The following is a 24,338-nucleotide window of genomic DNA, read 5'->3' as shown; positions in this document are numbered from 1 at the left end:
TGAGCCACGTATCCGGGTTTCGATACGTTACTGAGACAGATTTTATTCCCATTGAATATGACGAATAGTTTTGAAGTTATTGTAGCCTGAGGCCGCATGATACAAGGAATTCTAGTGTAAACTCTTAGATAGATCACCCATCAAAACTGCTGCATTGCACGTGACAAAACCTTCCTGACTTGAGAATCGCGACTTACTCTGTGCATTCGCACTTTAATTAAATTATTGTCGCTAAAAAGCTTTCCCGCTCTACACTAACTAAACAGCTCGCCACCTTCACAGCAAACGTGGTTGCACCCAACGCCTCTGTGCTGCAACGCAGTGGGAGAAATAACACCACAGTAACAAGTTAAAAAAAACGATATCTTACACTGCCCGCTTTGTGCCAACAGCTGCCCCTTTACTTATGCATGCTCCGTTCGTCTTCATTTGTATTCAGTCAGGAACTAAGGAGATCGAGAAACCTGCCCACGTAAGCGTAACAGATGATCCTCGCCTATCTTCCCCTCTCACGCACACGAACACAAGGGCATGAGGAGGAACAAAAAGGTCGTACGCACAGACGTTACATGGGCCCAGACGTGAGCGGAAATTCAAATGGCACTTATGCTTGGTGGAGGGAAAAGCATTGCATCTGCGAAGTCTGTTTTTCGTGTAGGTCAGTGGGCTTATGTTAGGCAAATTATATAGCCATTTACTGTTTTGCTTCTTGATTTATAAAATTTTTTGCGCAGGGGATGTGTTTGGGAGAACCGTGAGAAAATGTCAGTGAGTTTCTTATTGTAACACCAAGAAAAAAAAAAGAACAGGTTTGGTTTTGTAGCTAATAAAGTGGGGGGGTGGGGGGGGGGGGGTGCATTTTGCTAAGCATATAACCGCGACAACGTTGCCAGCATACAAAGGCACGTTTAAACATCTTTGTTCATCCTCTTGCAGCGGACTTATAGAGAAAAGAGAACGGAAGGGATGGGGACGACGACCACTCTTCGTTTCTTGCTCAAGCGAAGCGTTTTCAACAGGAAAACCACGCAAAATATCGCTTTTTTTTTTAGACGCAGAAAGTCGCAGAAAGGTATGGTGCAAACAGGACCGTTTCCTAAAAGAGATACTCAAACTCTGCCTCTACCATCCTCTACGTACTGCGACCTAGGACGTCGTTGCAAGATAACTAGCATACTTAAAGTCCTATATTTCCAAGTAAGGCTTGATGTTTCTCAGTTTTTGTACTCCGCACCATAAAAACATCTAGTTAAGCCCAATTTTTACCCGAGATGGCATATTCCGGTGAAAGTAGATTGTCAGAACCAACTTCCGAAGGCGCCGTACAAAATCGAGTAGGTGTATCTTTAGAGTCTTGAGTTAAAACGCCATTGAAGTAGTCTCTCTTTCTTCGGCGAATTTCAGGGTGCTTTCTGCGGTTACTGCTAGCAACTACAAACCTCTTTTAACCCTTCTCGTTGAAGACGTGGCTTCCTTTTCGGGTAATTATGAACACTGCCCGTCAAAGTCATGCAGCTTCCAGGATACATGTACTGTTGTGAAGACTAACTCATCTTTTCATCCAGCATTAACGCCAGCCTTCTCTCGCTGTATTGCATTCCTATATTTCAGCTGTGACTTAATCAGACATGAGTTTTGAGAGAACGTACAAAGTTGGGAAAGTCTAGCGTGGATATGAATACCCTAGGGAGGCGAATGATAATGCACACGAAAAAATAAGATACTTAATAAAGGAACTGAGAAAAATTTGATTTGGAAAATATTCCCGGAGTGCACTCTCACATTTTTCCACTCGTAAAAAATAAACGGCAAAGACATATTCTACAGCAACAGAAACGAGCAGCCATGGCATTTAAAAAAAAAATTAACCAAGAAAAGCAAAATTATGAATCAATTCTATTTATACTTATTATTTGCCAAATAGTCATAATGTTATGTGGCGTAAGCCGTTGTCTGTCTGCGTATAAAGCACAGGATGCGAAATATTTTTTAGGATCTAGACTTCATCTCTAAAAAGAAAACTGTATGTTATTATTCTCTTAATTTCTGACAACTTAATGTAGTCTCCTATTTCATGCTCGCTGTAATGCTTGTGCTGAGGTAAGCGTTACAAACCCCAGTGCTTTTGCTTAACCTCTTTGCTTGTTAAGTGATTTTCGATAGCAAACAATCGACAGTCACTTGACCTTAATAAAGTTGCAGCATTAGTATAATAGGATAAATTTGCATGTGTCGTCTCCTGAATTAAGTCAGTTTAAATAGCAGATAAGACTAACAATTACGGCACCTTTCTCTTGGGCAGTTGAGAATTCGTTTAGGAAGTGCTCCCTTGCAATTCTCACTTCTCTCTTAAGTTTTATAAACATGCGATTGTTGCCTCAGCCTTATGTTCCTGTAAAGCAGAAGAACTGTTGCGACTTTTCATGCGACTGTTCATCCACAACCACATGCAGAGATTTCGTTCTTTCTCCTTGAAATCGATTAGCTTACTGCAGTTCCAAATCCGGGCCAGAAAAATGAAACCTTAGTGAAAGAACTACAAACATAAAAAAGTGGTGTGTAAACACCATTGTTTGTAAACAATCGTTATTCGTGTTTTCGGGCGTATTTCGTTACGTACGCAGGTGCGCTCATCGATTGTGACCCGTTGTTTGTGCAAGGCATTAATCACGTAATGCATCACTGCCTCTTCCATTGTAGGAGACATGGTGACACACACCGAACGTTCGCGAAGCGAAGAAAATTGATGCCCTCTCTCATTACAAGGCGTGAGCGCGCCGACAACAACGAAGTGCAGGTAATACCCTCAACCAGAAGCGCAAGGAAACGTTGAACGAGGAGCGATCAAGGAGAGAGTTGGGAAAAGAAGGGGTGTACTCGTGGGGTCACTAGAACTGTGCAGTATAGCGGGAGCTATGCCTACGATGAACTATGGGGATCTTTCAGTAAACAAACGCGGTGTGATTGGCCAGCACTGTGGCTGACATGTCACGAATGGTGGACGCACAGGCATCGGTCAATGACGAACTGTCATGACATGCGAACTGCGTTGTGAGTTCGACGCAAGATTAGCTGAAGCCAGGTTCGCCAGCCAAAGCGATGCATGGTTTTCGCTAGAAAGAGAGAATGAGGTGCGATGCAGTGGAGAGGAGAACGAAGATGCACTCGGGGATCTGTGAAGGCACGCTGAGCAAGGGCAGCGCGCCACCAACGAAGCGAGGCTGTGCGGGCGGCGCACAGATCGTCGCGCCCAGGGGTGACGAGGGCCCAGGCCCAGAGGCTGTGATGGAGGCGCCGAACCGGAACGCCTACAAGAATGGGCCGTCCGTTGAGGAAGATGAATTGCCGCCGCGGTCCGTTATAGAATCCGGGGCACGCCATCCACCCGTGCCGGACAATGGTACAGGGTTCAACGGGGAACGCCGCCGACAAGAAAGGAACGAAGATGAGGGGAAAGGGACGGCATAGGCTGGCGTTCGCGCCCGAGTTGGACTAGAGGATAACAGCCACCGGTAGCCGGCGATCGTGTACTCGCGAAATGAGATTTCTCAGCTCGTCCGAGAGCCTTTATGAGGAACCTCAGAGGGTTGGCGGCTGAATAGAAAGGATGGTCAGGTGATGCAGCCGAGGGAGAGAGAGAGGGGCAAGCTTTCGTGAAACTTTCGATCCCCTTTATTTTCGGCAGTTCACGAACAGGCACTACTACAGTTGTATAAATGGAGTCATTGAGAGAAGAGTGAAAGAAGAAGTCGATCCCGAAGGTGCAGTTTGATACGTCGGTTCTGTTCTGAACATAACGCACGAAACACAGACGCGTTGAGTTCAACAAGAGTTTTGGTTTTCTCTGCCTGGGACCTGCCGCTTTTTTTTTCAACCATGTTTGAGTGTTGCCTAGTTGAAATCCAGGATTGATGGAGAAAGCGTTGAAAATGAAAACAAACCGATACATGACCCCTTCTTATTACCCTATATTTTTTTTATCTGACACTGTGGCGTGCTCTGTTTTCTACTTTCTTTTCTGAAGTCTTCAGTTTTCCACATTACGTCGTTTAGATACCATATACTTGAATATAACTAGCGTGACACTAGTTTAGGCTGCTCTTAAGTAGGGCATGGACTGACTCTGGATTGCTCTACTCATTAAAGAGTCACCTATTCTGGTTTTCCTTTTATACAGGCAAATAGGATATGGTCATTTCTTTTGGAAACTCAGAAGCGTAATGAGCGAAGTTTGACCGATGGGCATTTAGTGTGAAAAAAAAATGATTAAAAAAGCGTTGAGCAAGGAGAAGCGACGGCTGACGTTGAAGAAGTCGGAAACCGCAATGTAAAGAGACAAAAACCGATCAACTTGAAAGCCTGGAGTTCTTAATTTGCAGTTTCCTCTGCTGTCCTCTTTTATATTTGTTTTTCTCTGACAATTGAAACCTTGGTCATAGGAGATGAGAAAACTTAGTTCAGACTTCTAGTTGAGAGTATCTATTCACTGCAATGCCTAAGTTGCTTTGTAGTCTTTAAAAGGTTGTCTCAACGAAAGACAAGTCCACTTTTCTCCGACATCACTTTTACTTGGAAGGCATTTGTGGGCATACCGGACGTTACAGTGAGCACTTCCAAAATTTTCGAAAATAGGTTTTTGGGGTGAAAATATGGCTTTTACGGCATAGTATTACCATTGTTAGCAGACGTCTAAAAACCGGTGAATAGTCTTAATTAGTAAGCTGGTTGACTAATTTTTAATAGCTTAATAACTAGTAGAGTTAGACACCTTGTTGCATCTGAAGATTTGTAGCCGCTTTCTAGTAATAGTCATATTAGTTTCTAGAATTTCGAAACCGTGATTACTCTTGGCGCTGTCGCTCGACAAAATTTGTCTTTTTCTGCTAGTTACGCACACTGAAGGAGTTACTTTGTCTGCATGATTTCGAAAGTGCATGTATTATCGCACGATGCAGCGAAATTTTATCGAGCCACAGCGGCGAGGGTGATCGCGTTTTGAAAATTCTAAAAACTGATATGGCTATTACTAACGACCGGCTACAGACCTCTAATTGCAGCCAGTTCGCCTATCTGGGACAGGAAAAAAGTTAGTTATCAGAAATTAGTTAGGCAGCTTACTACTTCGGACAATTCACCGGCTTTCTGGTGTCCACCGACATTGGTTCATATATGACGTAAAAATGTAAAAGCCATATTTTTATCCCAAAAAGCCTAATCTTAAAACCTATTTTTGAAAATTTTTGAAAACCTTTTCTTAAACACCTGGTATTGTCAGGTACAGTTGACGACATATTGGCTTGTATGGCCTAATATTCCTATGCGCAGCGAAATATTCCTTTAAAATTTCTCCTGCCATCGCAGCGAGTAGTTAAGAAAACAATACAAAATCCACGGGGTACATTTTTGGCAATAAACCGCAGAAAACTACAAGTCCCGGAGGCAGATCTTCGTGCATATTGTTTGTTACGACGGACTTTTGCGATATGTGAATCACGATTTCGTGAATAACTTCCAGTTGCAAAATGCGCCTATTCAGAATTTCTCGGTACGATTTTCACGAAATACATGCCCACAAAAAATGCATCTCACATAAGGAACAATGGCAACCAGAGCGTCTGCTTCACTGAGCTCACTCTATTTCTGGAGTCTGTTTAAAGCTTTTATGTGGCATCATGTACATCGTTGTTAAAGCGCACTCCTGATAACTAGTGTATATAGGTGGTTGTGAGATGCCTTCGAGCTTGAAAATAATAATGAAACATGAATAATGCTACCTCCTTTTCGTTAGAGCCAGAGAGAGTACAATCTGTTGGGGAAAAAAATCAATGATAAGTTCTAGAATCTTTGCTCAAGGAGTGGGAATATTTCTAACCAGTAAACTAAAGAAAAAAGGTTCACAGGATTCCTGGGCATCGTAGTCTTACAAGACGCCATATTAAATTGTATATATTGATTTAGAATTCTCACCTCTGCTAGGTCTGTATTGGTGGTACGTAGGGAATGGCAATGTAGAAAAAGAATAATGAGGCAAGAAAGCATAAAATGTCGCAGTAGAAAACACAGCAAATTGTTTCAAAATGCACCGCTCAAGGCAAACCACCTCCCCTGGCGAAGCTCATAGCTATTGTCGATGCTGCAACCGAGGCACTGACGCCCCCTGAACGCGGCCTGCTTCCACGTGTCTCGAGGGGCGAAGCTTCTGGGCCAGTTAGAATGAACGTGCGCATCGCATCGCACTTTCTCTGTGTCCTCCCCTCTTTTCCTTGGGCTCCACCACACTAGGCCGAGGTCCTTCCTCACCCCAAGCCACTTCGAGTCCTCCCCACACTCTCCGCTGCACCCCTCTCAGCTATCCCAGAGCCCCCCGCGCACTCCTGTATTCAGTGGATGCCAAAGGGGAAAAGTAACTGCGCTCACGTTTCACCTTTTTGCGTGCGTCTCGCTCTAAGCGCAAAGGAATGAAGAAGAAAAAACGCGGATCTATAGTGATTGAGTTGGGGACGTGAACGAAGGGGATCAGAAGTAGGGCTTTGCGCGTGGCAGGTTCAGGCTTCTACGCGCGTGCCCAACGCCATCAGCGCTGCCCCTGGGTAAACAAAAGGTGCGGCCTACTGGATCACTTCGCCGGCGCACCGGCATGTTCCTTCTCCTCTTTCCATTTCCTCCTCTTCTTTTTTTCTTGTTTTTGTTACTCCCCTGATATCTCTGACGCGGCTCGCGCCCTGGGAATAGCGCGCAAAGGAAGGAAACGTGGCAAGATGAGGGAAGCGCTCTGCTCGAGGCTAGCGATGCTCGCCTCAGAGCGCCCAGCCCTGTGAGGAGCAGATTTCTTTGTGGTGCGTTGGACTTTGTGCCACGCGGCACAGGTAAAAATATCGTACGCATTTCTAGGGCACAAGACGAGCGGAATAGAAATATGGCGGAGTAACAGTGCCAAAAAAAAAGATGATTTTTTTTTTTTTTTTCCGAAATGAGAAAAAGAATGCACTTGACGCCTGCACGTTCGAGCGCCACTCCATTCTTTTTTGTTTGTGATTCGCGGATGCTGAAATGAGTTTAGTTGGGTGGAAAACCAACAGCTTGGATGCGTGGAATAGTTCGCGTGAAATATGAAGCTCTTGCGTCACTTGCGCAGACTGCTTTTTTTTTTTTTTTTTTTGCGCGGTCTGAGGTGAGGGCTGTATTGCATGCTGCTGAAGAAAAGATGCTCACTCCGGTTTGCAAAAGAGAGAAGTCTGGATGAAATCTTCGCGCTGCCTCGGTAACAGATGGCTTAAAATATACAGGGTGTTTCGCTTAAGGCTTTACACAACTTTAAATAGGCTTTTTAAGTTTGAAGAGCGCTTTTTTCGGCATAGCACTGTCGGTGGTTTAGTACATCAGAATGCAGCAAAGACGTCTAACTAGCAGGCTGGTTAACTAATACTGAATGGTCAAGTTTTTGACTATTACTGTTAATCTCTTTAATTATTGAAAGGCGTGTAGCCCACCGTAATTATTTTACATAATTGTTTTTATAATTTCAAAAACATGGTTTTCCTCGGCACTGTGACCCAAAACATTTTGACCACATCGCGCCAAAACACACGCTCTTTCGGGAAGCTTGCAGGCACAGCAACCTCTCCATGGACGTAACTCGTCGAAATGAGTTTATTTTTTCCGTCTCCTTTTTTTTTTTTGTCATGAATGGAAAGAAACCAGGATGAATGGCCACCTGAGCAGTTTGGGCGTTTCGCGAACTACACACTATATTCATGAGGGAAAGAGGTATAATTAATTCAATTTAATGGCTTTACAAAGTTTTACTTCTTCACGGAACCAGTCGGTTTATTCAGAGCCGCTCAAGAGAACGGACGTCGCCTTTCAAGCTACTGCTCGCTGAAGGCAACATTCTTTTCTCATTTCTAGCAGCTAGAGGCTTTGACAACCCTTAAAATCAAAATCACGGATAGATTGAAATGCGTTCAAAAGAACTTTAATAAAAATTACATGTTAGTAATCCCAAAGCACCTTTATTTTGATGGGGTATCATTAAAAAGGTGAAGCGAAAAATGTTGCTCATGCATATTAACGGATTACATGGACAGGTTTTGTAAGGACAACTTTATTTAATTATTCGCTAGCGAATGCTGCAGTCCACCAACTTTCTGACAGCTGGCTCGTGCATATCAGTTCCTCACTGCTTACATCAGCGAGGTGTTTGCGCGCTGAACTGCCGGTGTACTTTTTTTGTTGGCGAAAATGTGATAGCTTCCCGAGTGCTTTGTTTTTCGAGGGTACACAGCATGCTAGTCGGAGTTTGTAAAATTCCTTTTAACTGAATTGGGTAGCGAAGCCATGTTTACACTAGTCTGGTCGCCGGTTGCAACTGAGCCAGCGGTGCATAACTCTGATGCAATCAGAGCAGCACGTGTGGAGGCGCAAGAAAACAGATGTGCCACACAAAAGAAAAGGTATGGCACATATCTGGCAAAGCTGATGCCATCTATCGTGCCTTGTGTTAGTCTATTTCAATGTTTCTGTATTCCTGTACATACCTGACCAGATGTTCTAACCAGTGCGCAGGTTACGCCATTCCACTTCTAATTTTCTTTTCGTGGCTACGGCGCATTTCTCGCAGGCTGACGAGACTCGAGACAAGCTTTTCGAGCAATCCGTAATCACAAGCAAAGTCGGAGTCATCGCGAAAGCGGTTGCCGGGTGCTCGCACAACCCCTGAGAGCTGCACGACCGGGGATCTAAGCCCAGCGTTGGTTTCCCCTTCCCCTGATCGAGGTCGCGCCAGGAGCCACCGGTGAGGTGGCGATGACGTGGTGGCGCGCGTGGCGCGGGCGCACGGGGGGTCGCCGGTGACGGCGGCGCGCGGTGCATGTCTTCCCTGTGCTTCGTGTGCCAGCTGCCCATCCTCAGCCACCAGACATGGGGCACCTGGCCACACCAGCCGGACAGCGACACCGAGCCGCAGGACGACGAGCCTCAGGAGGAGGAGGAGGAGGACGAAGAAGAAGAGGACGAGGACAGGGTGGCGCTGCTGGCCTCGACGGGGGACAACACCTCCTCAAAGTCCGACTCGGCGGCATGCCTCACCTCGGTGTCCTCGTCCATCGCTTCGGCGGTCACCAGGAACTGCCGCTCGCCCCAGGAGGTCAGGACGCCGGGAGAGGGCGTACCGATCGTGAGTGCTGCTTCTCGCCTATCTCTGCGCTTTTTTCCTCGCACTGGGGCGTGTCCGTGCGGTCACGTGCGCTGTTCGTTCTATTTCGTCTTTTCCGTTGCGGCAGTGCCGTGACAAGGAGGTCATCCAGTTTAACAACCTAATTTGCACCGTTTTTTTGATGGCTTGCAGCTTAAGTATTGTTTTATTATCCGCAATCGGTTGACATAAAAACAAAATATCCGTCTAATCAGTACTACGCCTTAACTGGCTCTTGCGCTGCGGTGTCTTTTAACGCCATAACGTGAAGGGTCCCGTGCATCGAGAAACCCTGTGTCGTCGCCGGCAAAAAAATTGGAGGTTACACTAAAACTCCGCCTTAAGGGTATGTTGCGATAGCTTTAATATGTTAATGCCCATATGTCGGGAATTGATCGTTCTCAAATTTACATTCATATATATATATATATATATATATATATATATATATATATATATATAGAGAGAGAGAGAGAGAGAGAGAGAGAGAAAGACAGAGGGACAGAGTGAGAGAGACTTTAATGAATAAAGCAGATGTCTGCCTGGTTATGGGCCTGACATGCTACTCCAGATGAAGGTGAAAGAAGAGGGTGAAAAAGAGAGAAAAATGGAAAAAAGAATGGTGACATCAAGCATACTCAACACTCACGCACTCACAAACACACATGCGCAGCCGACGTCGCATCACTTCAGGGTCCAAGGACATGCTCCAGGTGCACGGGGCCGTTCTGACGGAGTCCTAAAGCACTTAACAGTACCTTGCGATGAGAATTAAAGATTGGGCAGTGGCAGATCAAGTGCTCAAGGTCCTCGCGCACACCACATGTCGAACGCAGAGTGCTACTTGAGGCATCAATTTTATAACGATAGAATTTAGTGAACGTGCACCACAATTTCAGCGACACTCAGTCACCGCAGCTCGACTACTGCTACCGAGCTGGCTGCTCTGCGAGAAGCATTTAATTACTTTCTACAACAATCGCCAACAGCGTGGGTTATCTTCAGTGACTCTCGCGTTTCAGGAGCAGATCCTTCAGGAGCCCTCAGGAGCAGATCGTCGATGATTTGAACAGACTACACACTGTTGAAGACGAGGTTCGGGGTCGCGGCTCGACGGATCCACGGTCAGCACGACGCCCGTTCCCACCTCCAGGCCAAGGACAGGAATGCCGCTGAGCGACGGAGTTAGAAGGTGGCAAAAGAAGGCTGAGTTTATTTACATATTTACAACAGAAAATGCGACTGTGACTACATAATGACAAGAGTCCGGAATAGGAAGAAGTGTGTCAGCGACTGCTTTCGTCGCCGCGTTTTATGCGATCCGTCTTCCCTAGCTTCCCCAGGATGATGACGTCAACTCCAGGCTAGGAGAGGCCAGAAACTCACTCGCGCGCACACACTTCTACTCCCGCACCTGTGGACACGTCACGCGTTGAGCCGGGGAGAAAAGGAGGCCCTCGAGGTAAAGTTGAGGTGAAGTTCTCGGACGCGACGAATGTTCCCCCGGGCTGTTGACACCTGTCCGTCAGAAGACATCCGTCACGAAGGATCGGAATGCGAGACCGTCAAAAGGGCGGAAGTGGGCCTTTGTCCTTTGGGGACGTTCTTGAAGATTGCGGAAGTCCCCCGCCAGCCCGCCGCGGTGCTCGGTACGCAGAACAATCATCGAGACGACGGCCCTTGACATTCGCAACGGTTACTGGGAAAAGGGAGAGGTAACGTCCACGTGCTGATGTCCCCACGCACGTGGGCCGACTCCGGAGAATTGGGCGCTTTTGTGTCCATTGGGCCTGCACGGAGACGTAGCAAAGGAGGCTGCCCTAGCCTCGTGCCGAATCCGGAACGACTTGAGGCAAGCGTCGTTGAGTGACAGGGGTTTCTCGAAACCATCCAGGCGACACGTGCGTGTTGGTTGCTTCCTGCTGATGCCATCCTTAACAGCTCCTCCGCGGCCAGGAGAATCTCGACCGGCTAGTGGTCACAATCACTTGCCGAGGAGAGATGGGCTTGGTTTGTAGTGCGGGATGCCTTTACGCCTTTCAAGAATCTGCGAACCCACAGCAAAGTCCTACGCCTCGCACAATGGAGGCATTAGTCAAACCAACCACACAACATAGCGCCACTCCCCAGGCAGTACAAGAAATTCGCCCGAGAGCCGCCAGGCTGCTATGCAATACAATTCGTTGTCGGCATAAAATTGAACTGAAAATTTTGCAGTTGACAGCAATAGTCGTGGTCATAAAGCGAGACTACATGCAACCTCATGACCGCCAAAGTCAGACTGCCACGTAGCACGAATTAGACGTGGTCTCTCAGAGGATTATCTCACAGCTAAAACTTCGATGAAAACCGTGAAGCTGAGATCACCCAATACCCTCTGTCAACGAAAAGGCTTCGTCTTAGTTCAAAATTTTGCCCTCCTTATCCTTACACGATCTTTGCGAGGAAACACTATTGCAAGGCCTGCCATCTCGAAGCCGAGACAATACCTTTAAAGGGGCACCGCGATGATTTCCTCGGTACCAGTTAATATCATTAAATAGATTCATCATGCTTTCCAGAGACCAGAGCAAAAAGAATTATTGAAATCGGAGCATGCAAACGAAAGTTATTCCACTCTGAGAATTCGAAATGAAAAGCTCAGACGAAAACGCACTTCACTCGCCCATTTCACTCACCCAGTACCGAGATTGGGCGCTACCAATCAGAACCGCGCCTGGCGCACACGCAGCGGAAGCGTGCATGCAGTTGTTGCTTTGTCGGGGCTGTAGACATCCGCTCATTTTGACGGCGTCTTCCCCCCGTGTACGCGACGCCGTACTCAGGGCACGGGTGACAAACAACAAAGGAAGCTCCCCGAAGTTTCTTTTTTAGTCGGATTGGAAGGCGGTGGGCAGTAGCCCTCCTCCCCCCCCAAACTCGACTCCGGTCTCCTGTCCGGCCTTTCTTGTCGACTGGCTTTTTTTTTTTTCGCTGCCGTCTTGGTATGGTCACGGCCGGTCTCGACGCGCGCGCTTTCTGGTTTGAGCCAAGGTTTTTTGAACAGCGCTAGCTGCCACGAAGGTTTGAAGCGGAATGGAAAGTGTCGCCCCTAGCTGTATTCTTGTTAGTTTTCATTCGCTTTCTCTGCTTCTTTCCAGTTTTTGTGGCATGCGAAAAGCTTTCAGTACTCAGAGACATAATATTTTGGATTCATTTCGCAAGTATAAAGGAACAATATGCAAACTGGACGCCCAACCAATGAGAAAGGCAGCGCCCTATCTGGATGCCGCCTCATTTCCGCTGCCGCAAATGGCCGCCGCGTTGCGACACCATCGGCTCGAAACAAGCATTTCTAGCGAAGATTAAAATATCAAATATTATGATTTCGGTGATCTCATTGCGCGTTCGGGACTCACAATGTCCCTTACTCTGCATACAAAGAATAAAGACCCCATGCTTTATCTACGTCGCAGGGCACCTTTAATCAAGCAGATATAATTCTGCATCTTGTTATTCAAGCCACGTGCCCGTACACTATGCTCCGCCGGAGTCTTTCTGTTAGACTGTAAGAACACTATCGGCTAACTAAACAAAACAAACACTGTGCAAAATCACACCTTAAATGCCCTCAACCGACACATTTTATTGTCAGTTACCATTAATTGCCCAAATATCACAGTCTGTCCTAACGTGATATTTCACTACTCATTTGGCAAATTGAACTAACCTTAATTTTCCCTGTTTGCCTTTCTTCCTAAAGGAAAACCATAAACAGAACAACTAAAAAGAAAGCTCCTGGTCCTAACAATTTACTCTCTAGGACCTTGCAGAAACTTTTGCTGAGATGTAGCTTGTCATCGCGTATTCAAACCCTACAACCAACTTTCTCAAAATGCTAACAAAAAATAAAACGATAAGCACATGTTCCCTCTCTCTTGTGTTCAGGGATTCATTTCAGCCGCGCCCTTCGGGGTCGCGTCCGTCTGACCTTTCTTCCAGCTGCGGAAGCGTGACGAATGACGTCACCCCAGGCCTTAGTCATTCCCTGAACCCTGTCTCGGTCTTTGTGCCTCGTGCAGAGGCTGGGGAAACCTCGGCAGCGCGTGTAGTGCCAGACCCTACTACACAACAATGGTCTTCCAGTAAGGGGATTGCCTTTCCGCCCTTCACACTTGGCGCCAGCTACACTATTCCCCCTCTGACAGGTTTGCCGACACCGCAGACACAAACGAGTTCCTCGTACCTTTCTCTGTAGCCTGGCTCTACAAACCTGCCCTGCTGGCTTACAACGCCGTCTTTTCCTTCTGGCGATCATTCCCTGCACTTTCAAGGAATCGCGTGGTCGGATGTTTCTGCAGTCTGAGCGCGTTACTTCTATTTTTATTCTCCTTTTTCGAGAAACTGGTGCTCTGTTGCCAGCAGGACGACTCACTATCATGCTGACTGCCCTTGTCTTTGTACAACACGACTCTGCTGTTTTTGCACGTCGCGGCTCTTTCGTTGGCTTACCGCCACTTTCGCTCATGGAAGAAAACTTCCTGGCATTTTTGGGGAGTTTGCTCTCTGGCCTATCCGCATGCGTCGCACGATCAGAATACGTTTCCTGACACGCCATGCGTTTCTTTCCTTTAGGCTTCGGAACCACCCCATCTTTCTTTACCTCAGTGACCCTGCGCACTGTTAACTCTGGACAAGAGCCTTTCATCTCTTTTTGTTCTGGCAGTGGTGCGCTTTTTTCTCCTTGCTGCGAGCCTCCCATGTGCACCTCGGGATCAACCACCCACTCTTTAGGCTGCCCATACACACTGAGGACTCCGGGTTGACGAACAACTATCTCGCTGGCGTCGCAGCTACGCACTACCTCTACGCAATCGACCGGCGGACAATTCACTGCCTCTGGGCTAGGCGACTCACTCCCCTGAGTATTGTCCTCTCTTGTTTGCGCATCTTCTTCACTGCCTTCGAGCTCGCCTGGCTCATCCCTGTCACACACCTTGCGGTGGCACCGCTCTGCACTGTTTTGTGCACACTCTTTGAGGCTGCCCTCAATTTCACTTTGCGAACTTGTAGATTCGGGCACCTCTACCTTTTTCTTAAGCCGTCGGGGTGAGTGTTCCCCTTTTCCGGCTTTACCACTTTGCCGGTCACACATTTGCACTAACTCCTGTTTCTTGTCAACGCGGTGACCCGGCTCGGCAACCGTTTCCCGTGCCTTACCTTTAAACTCGGGTGCCAGGTGTTCCCCTTTTCCTGCTGCACCTTCGTTCCGACCAGACGCGTGCATGGGTCCCTCTATCCTAGCGTTGCGTCGGTCCCGCTCGGCAACGGTCTCTCTAACCTCTTCGGAACTTCTCTTTAGAGTTGTCGCGTTTCGATCCCACACGTGCCGATAACGCGCCTGTTTCTTATTCGCAGTGTTGAGACCTTTACTCTCCGCAACAGTCTTAAGCATAGCGGGTTTCATCTGGACAGAAGCGGTATCGTACTTAAATGGCTCCCTCATTTTACCGTTGAAGTTCATCCGGCCGCTTACGAATTCTGTCCAAACTCCAAAGTGGCGGAATAAAGCTGCCTTGGCTGTTCCGTAGTCATCCATCTCCTCATCGGACAGGCTCAGTACTACATTAGCAGGCTGAGGCGGCAAAAGAGACACTAGCATGTGGCTCCAAATCTCATTGTCTAATTTAGACTTCTCACAGCTACTTTCAAATTTGTCAAGAAATTTTGAAATGCTTTCTCCTCTCTTGAATACTCGCAGCTGAGATCGCGTCAGATCCCAGTTTCCCTCGACAATGCTCTGGTCGACTTTTGCTATTATGCGCTTGTGCTCTGCCTGTTGCGCCTTTTCGCAGCGTTTAAAACTACCTTCTTCTTGTGCATGTTCTTGGCACTCTGATTCCCCACTCTCCGCTTTTGTCGAAGTTCTGCTTCCTTCATTTTTGACTGCGCCTCGTAGCACCTCAACCCTAAGCTGCCTTCTTTTCAACTCCCGCTCCTGTTCCTCTATTTTCCGCTCCTGTTTCTCTATTTCCCGCTTATCTTCTGCTTTCTTTAGCTCGGATTTGAGTAGCTCCCACGTAAACCTGATTGTTTCCTCATCGCCAGTTTCTAAAAGCGATTTACAAATATCGGCTTTCTTCATCCCCTCCTGTACTACTGCACCCAACTCCTCGCACAGCGCTAGCAAATCTGCCTCCGGCCATGTCATGAGATCCATGCTTGCTGCTCCTAACCCCGGCTTTGCTGTTCAAACTGTTGTCGTGAGGTTAACACACACACGCCTCATCTAACAACTTCCCTAGATTCCCAGCAGTTCAAAAGTATTAACCCAAACATTTGAAGCCTGGCAAATCTCAAGCAAAGTCCGAGCACTCACCCAAAGAAGCAACACCACGAAGCATGGTCGATCCAACCGCTGCCAACCAGTTGTTGAGGACGAGGTTCGGGGTCGCGGCTCGACGGATCCACGGTCAGCACGACGCCCGTTCCCACCTCCAGGCCAAGGACAGGAATGCCGCTGAGCGACGGAGTTAGAAGGTGGCAAAAGAAGGCTGAGTTTATTTACATATTTACAACAGAAAATGCGACTGTGACTACATAATGACAAGAGTCCGGAATAGGAAGAAGTGTGTCAGCGACTGCTTTCGTCGCCGCGTTTTATGCGATCCGTCTTCCCTAGCTTCCCCAGGATGATGACGTCAACTCCAGGCTAGGAGAGGCCAGAAACTCACTCGCGCGCACACACTTCCACTCCCGCACCTGTGGACACGTCACGCGTTGAGCCGGGGAGAAAAGGAGGCCCTCGAGGTAAAGTTGAGGTGAAGTTCTCGGACGCGACGAATGTTCCCCCGGGCTGTTGACACCTGTCCGTCAGAAGACATCCGTCACGAAGGATCGGAATGCGAGACCGTCAAAAGGGCGGAAGTGGGCCTTTGTCCTTTGGGGACGTTCTTGAAGATTGCGGAAGTCCCCCGCCAGCCCGCCGCGGTGCTCGGTACGCAGAACAATCATCGAGACGACGGCCCTTGACATTCGCAACGGTTACTGGGAAAAGGGAGAGGTAACGTCCACGTGCTGATGTCCCCACGCACGTGGGCCGACTCCGGAGAATTGGGCGCTTTTGTGTCCATTGGGCCTGCACGGAGACGTAGCAAAGGAGGCTGCCCTAGCCTCGTGCCGAATCCGGAACGACTTGAGGCAAGCGTCGTTGAGTGACAGGGGTTTCTCGAAACCATCCAGGCGACACGTGCGTGTTGGTTGCTTCCTGCTGATGCCATCCTTAACAACACCGAGGCCTGTGAGCTACGTCACCGTGTTCTGCTTCAGTGGTTACCCGCTCACTGCGGCCTCGCAGGCAACGATCGCGCTGACGGTGCAGCGAGGTCGGCGCATGGCGACACCTCCTTGCTCATATTCATACCCTTTTCTCGCAGTGATGGCGCGAGTATCCTGGCTGTTAAATCATGGCAGATGCAACGCTCTTTGTGGTGTGATCCGCAGCGTCAGTACAGACCCCTTCTTCGCATCGACCCCACTTGTGAATTTCGCATGCCACGCATTTTAGATAGACGTGATTGTAATTGCCTGCACCGAATTCGTCTGGACGTTTACATTCATAGATCCCTGGGAGTCCTCATGCTATCTATGTAGCAGTGGCGCAACGGCTAAGCGATGACCCCACGATAGAAGGTGCTGCCATGGTGGGGCTCGTGCGAACATAGGTTGGTCTTCCTGGTAACTCCTTGCGACCAATCACTAATTTAGCTGCCACCCCCCACAGTGATCACCTAGCTCACAATCCGATGGGCAGGTTGTGATGACGCCACAAGGTTACGTGGCCTAGGCTACCCACCCAAGTTGTTTCTCCGGTGGTTTTTCGCTCACAACGCCGACGACGCCGACGCCAGGTTTTCTGCCCAACGGAAGCCTTTGGCAAGTGCTTCCCCCGGTAGGGCTTGTGCGACCCAGGTTGCTCTGCCCAAACATTCTCACACAACTATTAGTTAATTTAACTGTGGCCTGCCACGGTTGCCAATTTGCTCACAATAGGTGAGTACGTTGTGATGACGCCAATAGGTCATGTGACCTAGGTGGCCAACTTGCCACTTTGGTTTCTTCTCTGAGGATTAATCGTGGATTTTTCGTTCACGGTCAGCGACGCCGACGACGACTTTTTTGCGACGCGGGTTCCTTTATGCTATCACGTTAAAGCCTCGCATGAAGCAGCGAAAGTGGGCCAGCTGGGTGGTTCTTATAGGTGGCAGGTGGTGCAACTAGGGCACGTGACCTTGTGACGCTATTACAAGCTGCCCACCGGATAGCGAGCGAACTACACACAGCGGCAGGTGGCAGTCATTCATTGGTCCTGAGAGGTTGCTCAGGAGGAGCAGCGTGGCCCTCAAAAGCCCCACCGGTGGCTGGGTTTGAATCAGCCACCCGCCAGACCAGTGGCGCATCGCTTATCCACTGCATCACTGCGCCAATAGTGGTATGAGGAATCCCAGAGATCTATGAGTGTGAAGTCGAGAATGAAAAATTTCGCGTATATAGACATTAACCCGTTAACGTTATCGCGTCATAGCCTTAAGGATGAGCTTTAGTGCCCTCTCCAGTTTGTTCTTTTTTTGCATTGCGTAAGTACCGACTGCTATCAGTAAGCACATCTTTATACAGCCGATCCACTTTTTTTTCTTTTATGCCATCGTCCAGGATGGTGACCAAGTAACCAACGTAAAGTTTAAGCGAAACCTCCTCCGTCGGTCAGCCTTTATTCGCTGTCCAGTGTTCAAGGGCTTCGTGGACGCTTGCCTGAACTATATGCTGGGGACGTCCATGTATATTATGTGTGTGTCTTCTCGGCTCTCGCCCGCTTCTTACGAAGGCAATATTGTTGCCGTTTCGTGGCGGGAGAAGCTATTGTGCGCTGTTGCATCATCGTGGCTTTCGTGGCACTAGAAAACGCCCACGAACCTTTTTTAGACTCTTCAAACTGACGCCTTCTTCTCGTTCTTCTGCAGTTTCCATCTACGTGGCCAACTGTCTTTTTATCACGGTCATGGAGCATCGCTCTTGCCTTTGTGTCTCAAGGCACCGTTTCTAGTCTTTGTGCGCTTCTTGTCAGCTATGAAGCTGTCGCTTCTCAGCGCTCAACGTAGGTCAATAATTTTTGCAAGTTCGAATGCCTCCTAGAAGCATGCAGAGGCTAAGTCGTGCCGATAACCGCACTGTTTATATCGTCGCACACTCCTCTCACTGCCCACCGAAGGTTCTTGGGCTTAAAACCTGGTGAGACCTGCCGTTGTTTTGGGTATATTTTATTTCCATGAGTTTTCCTCCAATGTGACAGACATACGGTCGAAAATTCACGGACACAGCAGAGGGAACACATAGGCGTTAAATGCATTCTTGAATAACAAGACTTTACCTGCAGAGGGTTTAGCTAGAGAAACTACAGGTCATTGGGCTTAGCGCTGTACCGAATTCCTGGTATTGGACACTAGACACTGTTAAAAGTACGGGGACTGTGACAGCAAACGTGAAAATTAAGAAAAGAGGCTGTGCTCATCGCAAAGTTATTTTCATGTGTGCTTAATTGCTTTCGCGTTGTTCTTAATTTTGAGGTTAGCCAACGACCATAGAGAGTCATGTGTGCGCACTTAAAAACAAGCACGTGGTTGCAGAAATTTTAACTTGTAGAAAGGAAAACAGAACCAATGGACGGGGTTTCTGGTAAGTATTCTGGCGCAAAATAAACGTCGGTGTAATGCAGTTTGACATAGTCTGTGTAGCGTTCTGTTAAGAAACTGTTGCTTCGAAGAAAGAATCCCCTACTCGGAAACATAAGCAGCGAACATAGGGAGCGATAGGTTGAGGTTGTTGCAAGCTAATGGTGGAATTAGTTTTGCGGATTCGACGGCAACTCATAGGAAGTTATACTCACAATTACTATAGTTAGAACTAATATATTGCAAATATGCATGATAATATACAAATGTACATAATTGTAGAAATGTGTGCGACCTCAGGAACGCTGAGAAAAGTAACAGAAAATGAACAAAACACCTTTGTGCACTTAAGTAAGAAAACATTTTACCTGGAGAATAGAGTGAGTCAAACGATTGCTCAAAGTTTTCCAACAGCAGGATACAAAAGTGCAGAAAAATTGGTTTTGACGTGCGCAAGAAATAAGATTCTAAGGCTGATGATGCGCTCCTAATTTCAAGACAGAACTACTTCTTTCGCCAAACCTACACATATCTTAGTAGATTCACACAACGCCTACTTTCGCGGACAGTTGCGCACAGATGACATTTCTGTCAAGATTGAAATGTACTAAGTTCAAAACTTCAATTCGAATCAAACGGCGTACGTCCATTTGCGGAATCGCTGATCTGGTATTACAAGCAATGTGCGCTGCCAACCCCGTAGCATCCGTCAGTGAAACTAATTGCGGTTAACTAGTTTTAATGCTGAATATATGGCAGCCCAAAAACATTGGTATGTCTTGAATCTTGCAAAGAGAGGGAGATGGTGAATTCCCGCTGAAAGTTACAGAACAAAACGCCTAAATGACCAATCCAAATTCAAGAATGCATCATAGCTACGACAACATTAACTGTCGGGCGTAATGAACAAAAAGTAAAGTTTCAAGGCATAAGCGCGTTGGGTTGAGCCAGTATGAAACACGATGACACGCACTGTTACAATGCTAAGTGTACTCAATGAGGAGGAGGAGGAAAATGAGGTGGAAAGGCGGGGAGGTTAACCGCTAGACGAGACCAATTTGCTCCCTGCACGGGGAAAAAGGGATTAGGGTATATAATGGTGGGCAGAAAAGGAAGATAAGAAAGAAACAGAAGGCGAAAATTATTCGGCAAAGTCACAGCCTGTCGTGCGCATTATAGCCGCAGCGAGAGCAGGAGGACAAGGATCACTTGCGATTTCAGAAAATAGAAATGAGCATGAAAAAGAAAAACATGACAAAGATCACAGGACAGGTCATCGCCTTAAAAAAAAAAAAACACGCAGGCCAAAAAACACTCAACAACAAGAACGACAAAAGCGTACATATTATAGGCGGACGTGCAAAACTAAACGGTGCCCCTTCCTAGCTGCGCATCTATGAACGTGCACACACTCGCATGTACACACGCGTGTCCGCGTGCGCGCGCGCACGCACGCACGCACGCACGCCCTGTGCTGTGCTGTGTTAACACACAAGGCGAACAGAAACCCAGCTTGAAGTGATTGAATAATGTCGCAGCAGTTCGGCATCCTGTCAGAAATAAAAACTACAAGCAGCCTAATATAATGGAGCTCTCAAGTCGCACAGACGGAAAAAAGAAGCTAAATAATCGTGACACGTGGACACACGTCACGATGACGAGAAGCAAAAAGTTCATTAAAAAATGAATGGAGATCACACTTGTGGTAATGAGGAGAATTAGGGCTTGCTGGTACGCGATAATGACTGCCCACAGAAAGGCGCAGCCCATGCGGGGTACCCGTTCGTGCCCCCTTCCCCTCCGCCCGGCCACGCCTGGCTGCACGGACGCGAAATGATTACGAAAATAGACATGCCTTTCCCGGGAACCTTCCCTCTGTTTGTTTTGGGAAAGTTAGCACAGGGCACAAGGCACGTAACACTAGACACTTTTTCACGCTGACGACAGCGACAAATACGTTTTGGCCAAGAACTTTCGTTTTGCAGCTACCACTGCAAAAAAAAAAAAAAATGTTTGGCGTTCTAGCATTGTTGAGCGAGAGCCGTTGTTTTTTTTTTTTGCACATAGATACCACCGCCACGTATCTGAAAGCGTGATTGAGGTGCCCACTGACCCAGGGGGCAAGTTACGCACGTTTCCTTTGCTCGAAATGAACGGAGTCGAGAACGTTGTCACTGCCAACGACAATGAACGCCGGCGGCCTATTGCTCCAGTGCCGCGTTCTTGCCATAATTTTGTCAACGCTAACGCATGCAGCGCACATCCTCTCTTACTACCGCCACAGCTCAAAGCAGGATTGAGGTGCCCACTGACTTAGGAAGCTAGTTATGCACCTTAACTTTCGTGACTATCTCAGAGGCTTCACATCCACCTGTTGATTGTGCTGGGTAGGAGGCTACTGGTGCTTTCGCACTAAAACGATATCGAGCTGAACAACTTTCCACACGCACAGCTGACATTGAGTAACATGCCTCGTTACAACAGAGCGGCATCTGAGTGAGAAACGGGTATGAACTTCAATGATAGTGCGAACCAAAGTATAGTGCACGGTGTAAGAATATATTTAGGTGTTGACACTGGCCGCCCGCCGCGGCGGAGAGCGCGCACAGATTGTGTTCGCCCTCTAGTACATGCGCCGACCGCAGCGGCGCGGGGGCGCTGCGGAGCAGAGGCCCTTCGCTTTCGGTGCGGCAAGCGGCGTGCCCAGAGCCGTATATTCCCTTCTCCGGCGTGCCCTGCTTTAGGTGCCCTTTTAGGCTGCGTTGGTCGATGTTTTGGGCTGAGAGAGTGCATCACAAGCTGTGAACACCACGATCTCAGCTTCCACGTCGTCAGCTTCCATCGTGGACGAGCAAATTTTGCTAGAACTAGCTTTTTGTGTCGCGGTTTGGCACAAGCCGGATTGACAGTTGTGGAAACGCACGTGGTGGCGCGGGCCGACGCCATGGACGGTCGTCGCGGCCTATGTGCATTGTGTCTGTGATCTGTTGTTTGTTGCTGTGACACACCTGTCAACTTCAGCCGGGTCAAGAAGTCTGCTAGACGCAATTATGGGTAAGAAGTGCTTCGTACCCAACTGCAGTTCGGGCTACCGGAGTTGTCCGGATCAAGTTTCACTTTTTAAAACTCCGTCGGAGCCTGCTCGCTAAGAACTTTGGCGCCGGGCAATTCCCAGAGCAGATAGGATATTGCAACCGAGCGACCACGTCTGCGCGAAGCACTTTCCCGAGCATATGATATCAAAATCGTACTATGCCGAGTTCAATGGCAAGGTACTTTTAAATGTACCGAAGAAGATCCCGGTGGTGTCGGCGAATGCTGTGCCCAGTATTTTTCCCGGGTGTCCGAAATATCTGACAAAACCGACAAGGTCAAGAAAACCTCCTAGAAAACGACAGTCTACGGCCACGTGTGGCGATCAGTCAAGCAAGCGGCCCGCTCCCGCCGCTGTCGCACTGCCCGTTGGGACGGTCTGTGAAAAACAAAAAGGCACCGATCCATCATCGAGCCCTCAGAAGAAACTGCAGACATGTGAGTGGAGTGATCAAAGAACGTGCCCTTCTCCCACCATGGAACTTGGAGGCACCTCCTCAAGTGCCACCTCCGTCTTCCTTGGCGTTCATGACGTTAAGGTTTGTTCTGTTCTGCACTGCTCCGGGTACTTAATATTCTAGGTGCTTAGTGTTCCCTGTACATAACTTTCTGCTAACCGTATCGGTCCTCCCGGCATGCCATAGATACCTATAGGTGCCCCTGGATAACGAGATACAGTTGCTTGCAATACAGGTTAATAGTAACTGCCCAGCCCAGGACATTAAATAATTTAGCTGTTGTTAACATACAGCATGATTAAGCCCTTAGCTTTTGAAGCAGTCCGCGAAACTTTTGCCTGTAGCTTTTTGGGTTTGGCTGCTTTTGATAGTAGCATATGTTTTATAACAATACCTTAAATCCATTTCCACTGATGTAATTTCTCTCATTTTTCGTCAGGACAACCGCACGAGTCCACATCAGGGTGGTCCAGATGGATTGTGTCACGTCCAGACTGAAGCACCATTGGCAGCATGCAGCAGCCTCGGATTAGTCGAGGAAAGTCACGAGGGAGTGTCTGTCAGCGGCCAAGATGAAAAGGAACCGCTCACATTTTCATGTCTCTCGAGTTATGTATCCAGCATTCAACTTCCAGGAACCTCGTGGGCAACACAAGTTGTTGATAGCTTTGGTGTGGAGGCTGTAGTCTTCACGGAAGTGGCTTTGGCGAAGAAACGCGACCAGGTACCTTTCCTGAGGAAGTCATTAGATGCTACAGTTTCATCCAGCGGAATGCTGTCACTGCGTGCCTTCATTTATGGTCACCCTATAACTGTCAACGCCATAAGCGGCGATGTTGTTCTATGCGGCCTAAGCGACTTGGAGAGTGTGATTCACAAGTTTCACAACCTGCACGTATGCGCTGGTGGCCCCGGTGGCCCCGGTGGCGAGATGTACCACAACATCCAACCCGAGTGTGCATATATCGACGCATGTGGCGTGTGGCGGCACAGAAACTGCATGTTATTTTCTGAACAAGCAAGTTGCGACCGTTGCGAAAGATTGAAAGACACACTCCGGATACATTACTCCCGTATGAAGAAGAGAGGAGAAATGAAGCACATTCGTCTTTTAAGCAGCCCTTCCAAAAAAGCCCGCATTGACCTTTTGCGGAAGGCAAGAATTTCCTGCTACAGGTCCAAAGTGCGACTTCTAAAAGGAAAAAAAAAGCTTGAGGCGGAACTGAGCAAATGCAAAGCCAAGCTTAAACAATTAAGTGATGAAACACTTGACCGCATTTCTCGTGATGCGAACCTTACTGAGGCACAGCAGCTTGTGTTAAAGGAATGTGTGGCTGCTGGCAAGACTGGTTCTAAGAAGGGACGACGATACTCGGACAGCTGGATCCTGCTTTGCTTGCTCCTTCATATCAGGTCACCAGCAGCCTACAGGTTCCTGATGGAAAACGAAGTGCTCGCATTGCCGTCAGTCCGAACAATACGCCGGTATGTCTCTATGGTGGGATTTAAGTCGGTATTTGACAGCAAGTTCTTTTCTGCTCTGAAAAGGAAAATAGAAAAAATGGACGACTTCAAGCGACATAGGATTATCATGTTCGATGAAATGCAGGTTAGAAAAAGTAAACGTGTCAATTCTCGCACGATGACATATGTAGGGCTGGCAACAGACGCTGGAAACGCTGATGAGCTCGCTGATCACGCCCTCGTTTTCATGTTCTGTCCTTTTGGCGATAGCTACGCTCAACCTATAGGGGTGTTCGCAGCAAAAAATGCAACCAAAGGCTCCATTCTCGCTCAGTTGCTTCTCCAAGCTATTGTGATGCTCGAAGAAGCCGGTGCAAAGATTCATGGGTTTGTCTGTGATGGCGCGTCAACAAACAGGAGCAT

At 47.9% G+C, this 24,338-nt stretch overlaps 1 protein-coding gene across 4 annotated transcripts in view; it reads left to right on the top strand.

The window, feature by feature from the left end:
• The window catches only part of rsh (Rap GTPase activating protein radish), a 473,381-nt gene that overhangs the window by 293,053 nt on the left and 155,990 nt on the right, over positions 1-24,338 (top strand). For all 4 annotated transcript variants that reach the window (XM_089549687.1, XM_089549688.1, XM_089549686.1 and 1 more), the window contains exon 2: positions 8,621-9,175. In XM_089549687.1, the coding sequence (XP_089405813.1) occupies positions 8,870-9,175 (306 nt within the window). In that variant the 5' untranslated portion in view covers positions 8,621-8,869. The remainder of the gene's footprint in view (positions 1-8,620; positions 9,176-24,338) is intronic.

Source organism: Amblyomma mixtum, chromosome 6 (genome assembly GCF_055824585.1).
Source record: "Amblyomma mixtum isolate Tamu chromosome 6, ASM5582458v1, whole genome shotgun sequence".
Lineage (NCBI taxonomy): Eukaryota > Metazoa > Arthropoda > Arachnida > Ixodida > Ixodidae > Amblyomma > Amblyomma mixtum.
This window is presented reverse-complemented; position numbering and strand designations above follow the sequence as displayed.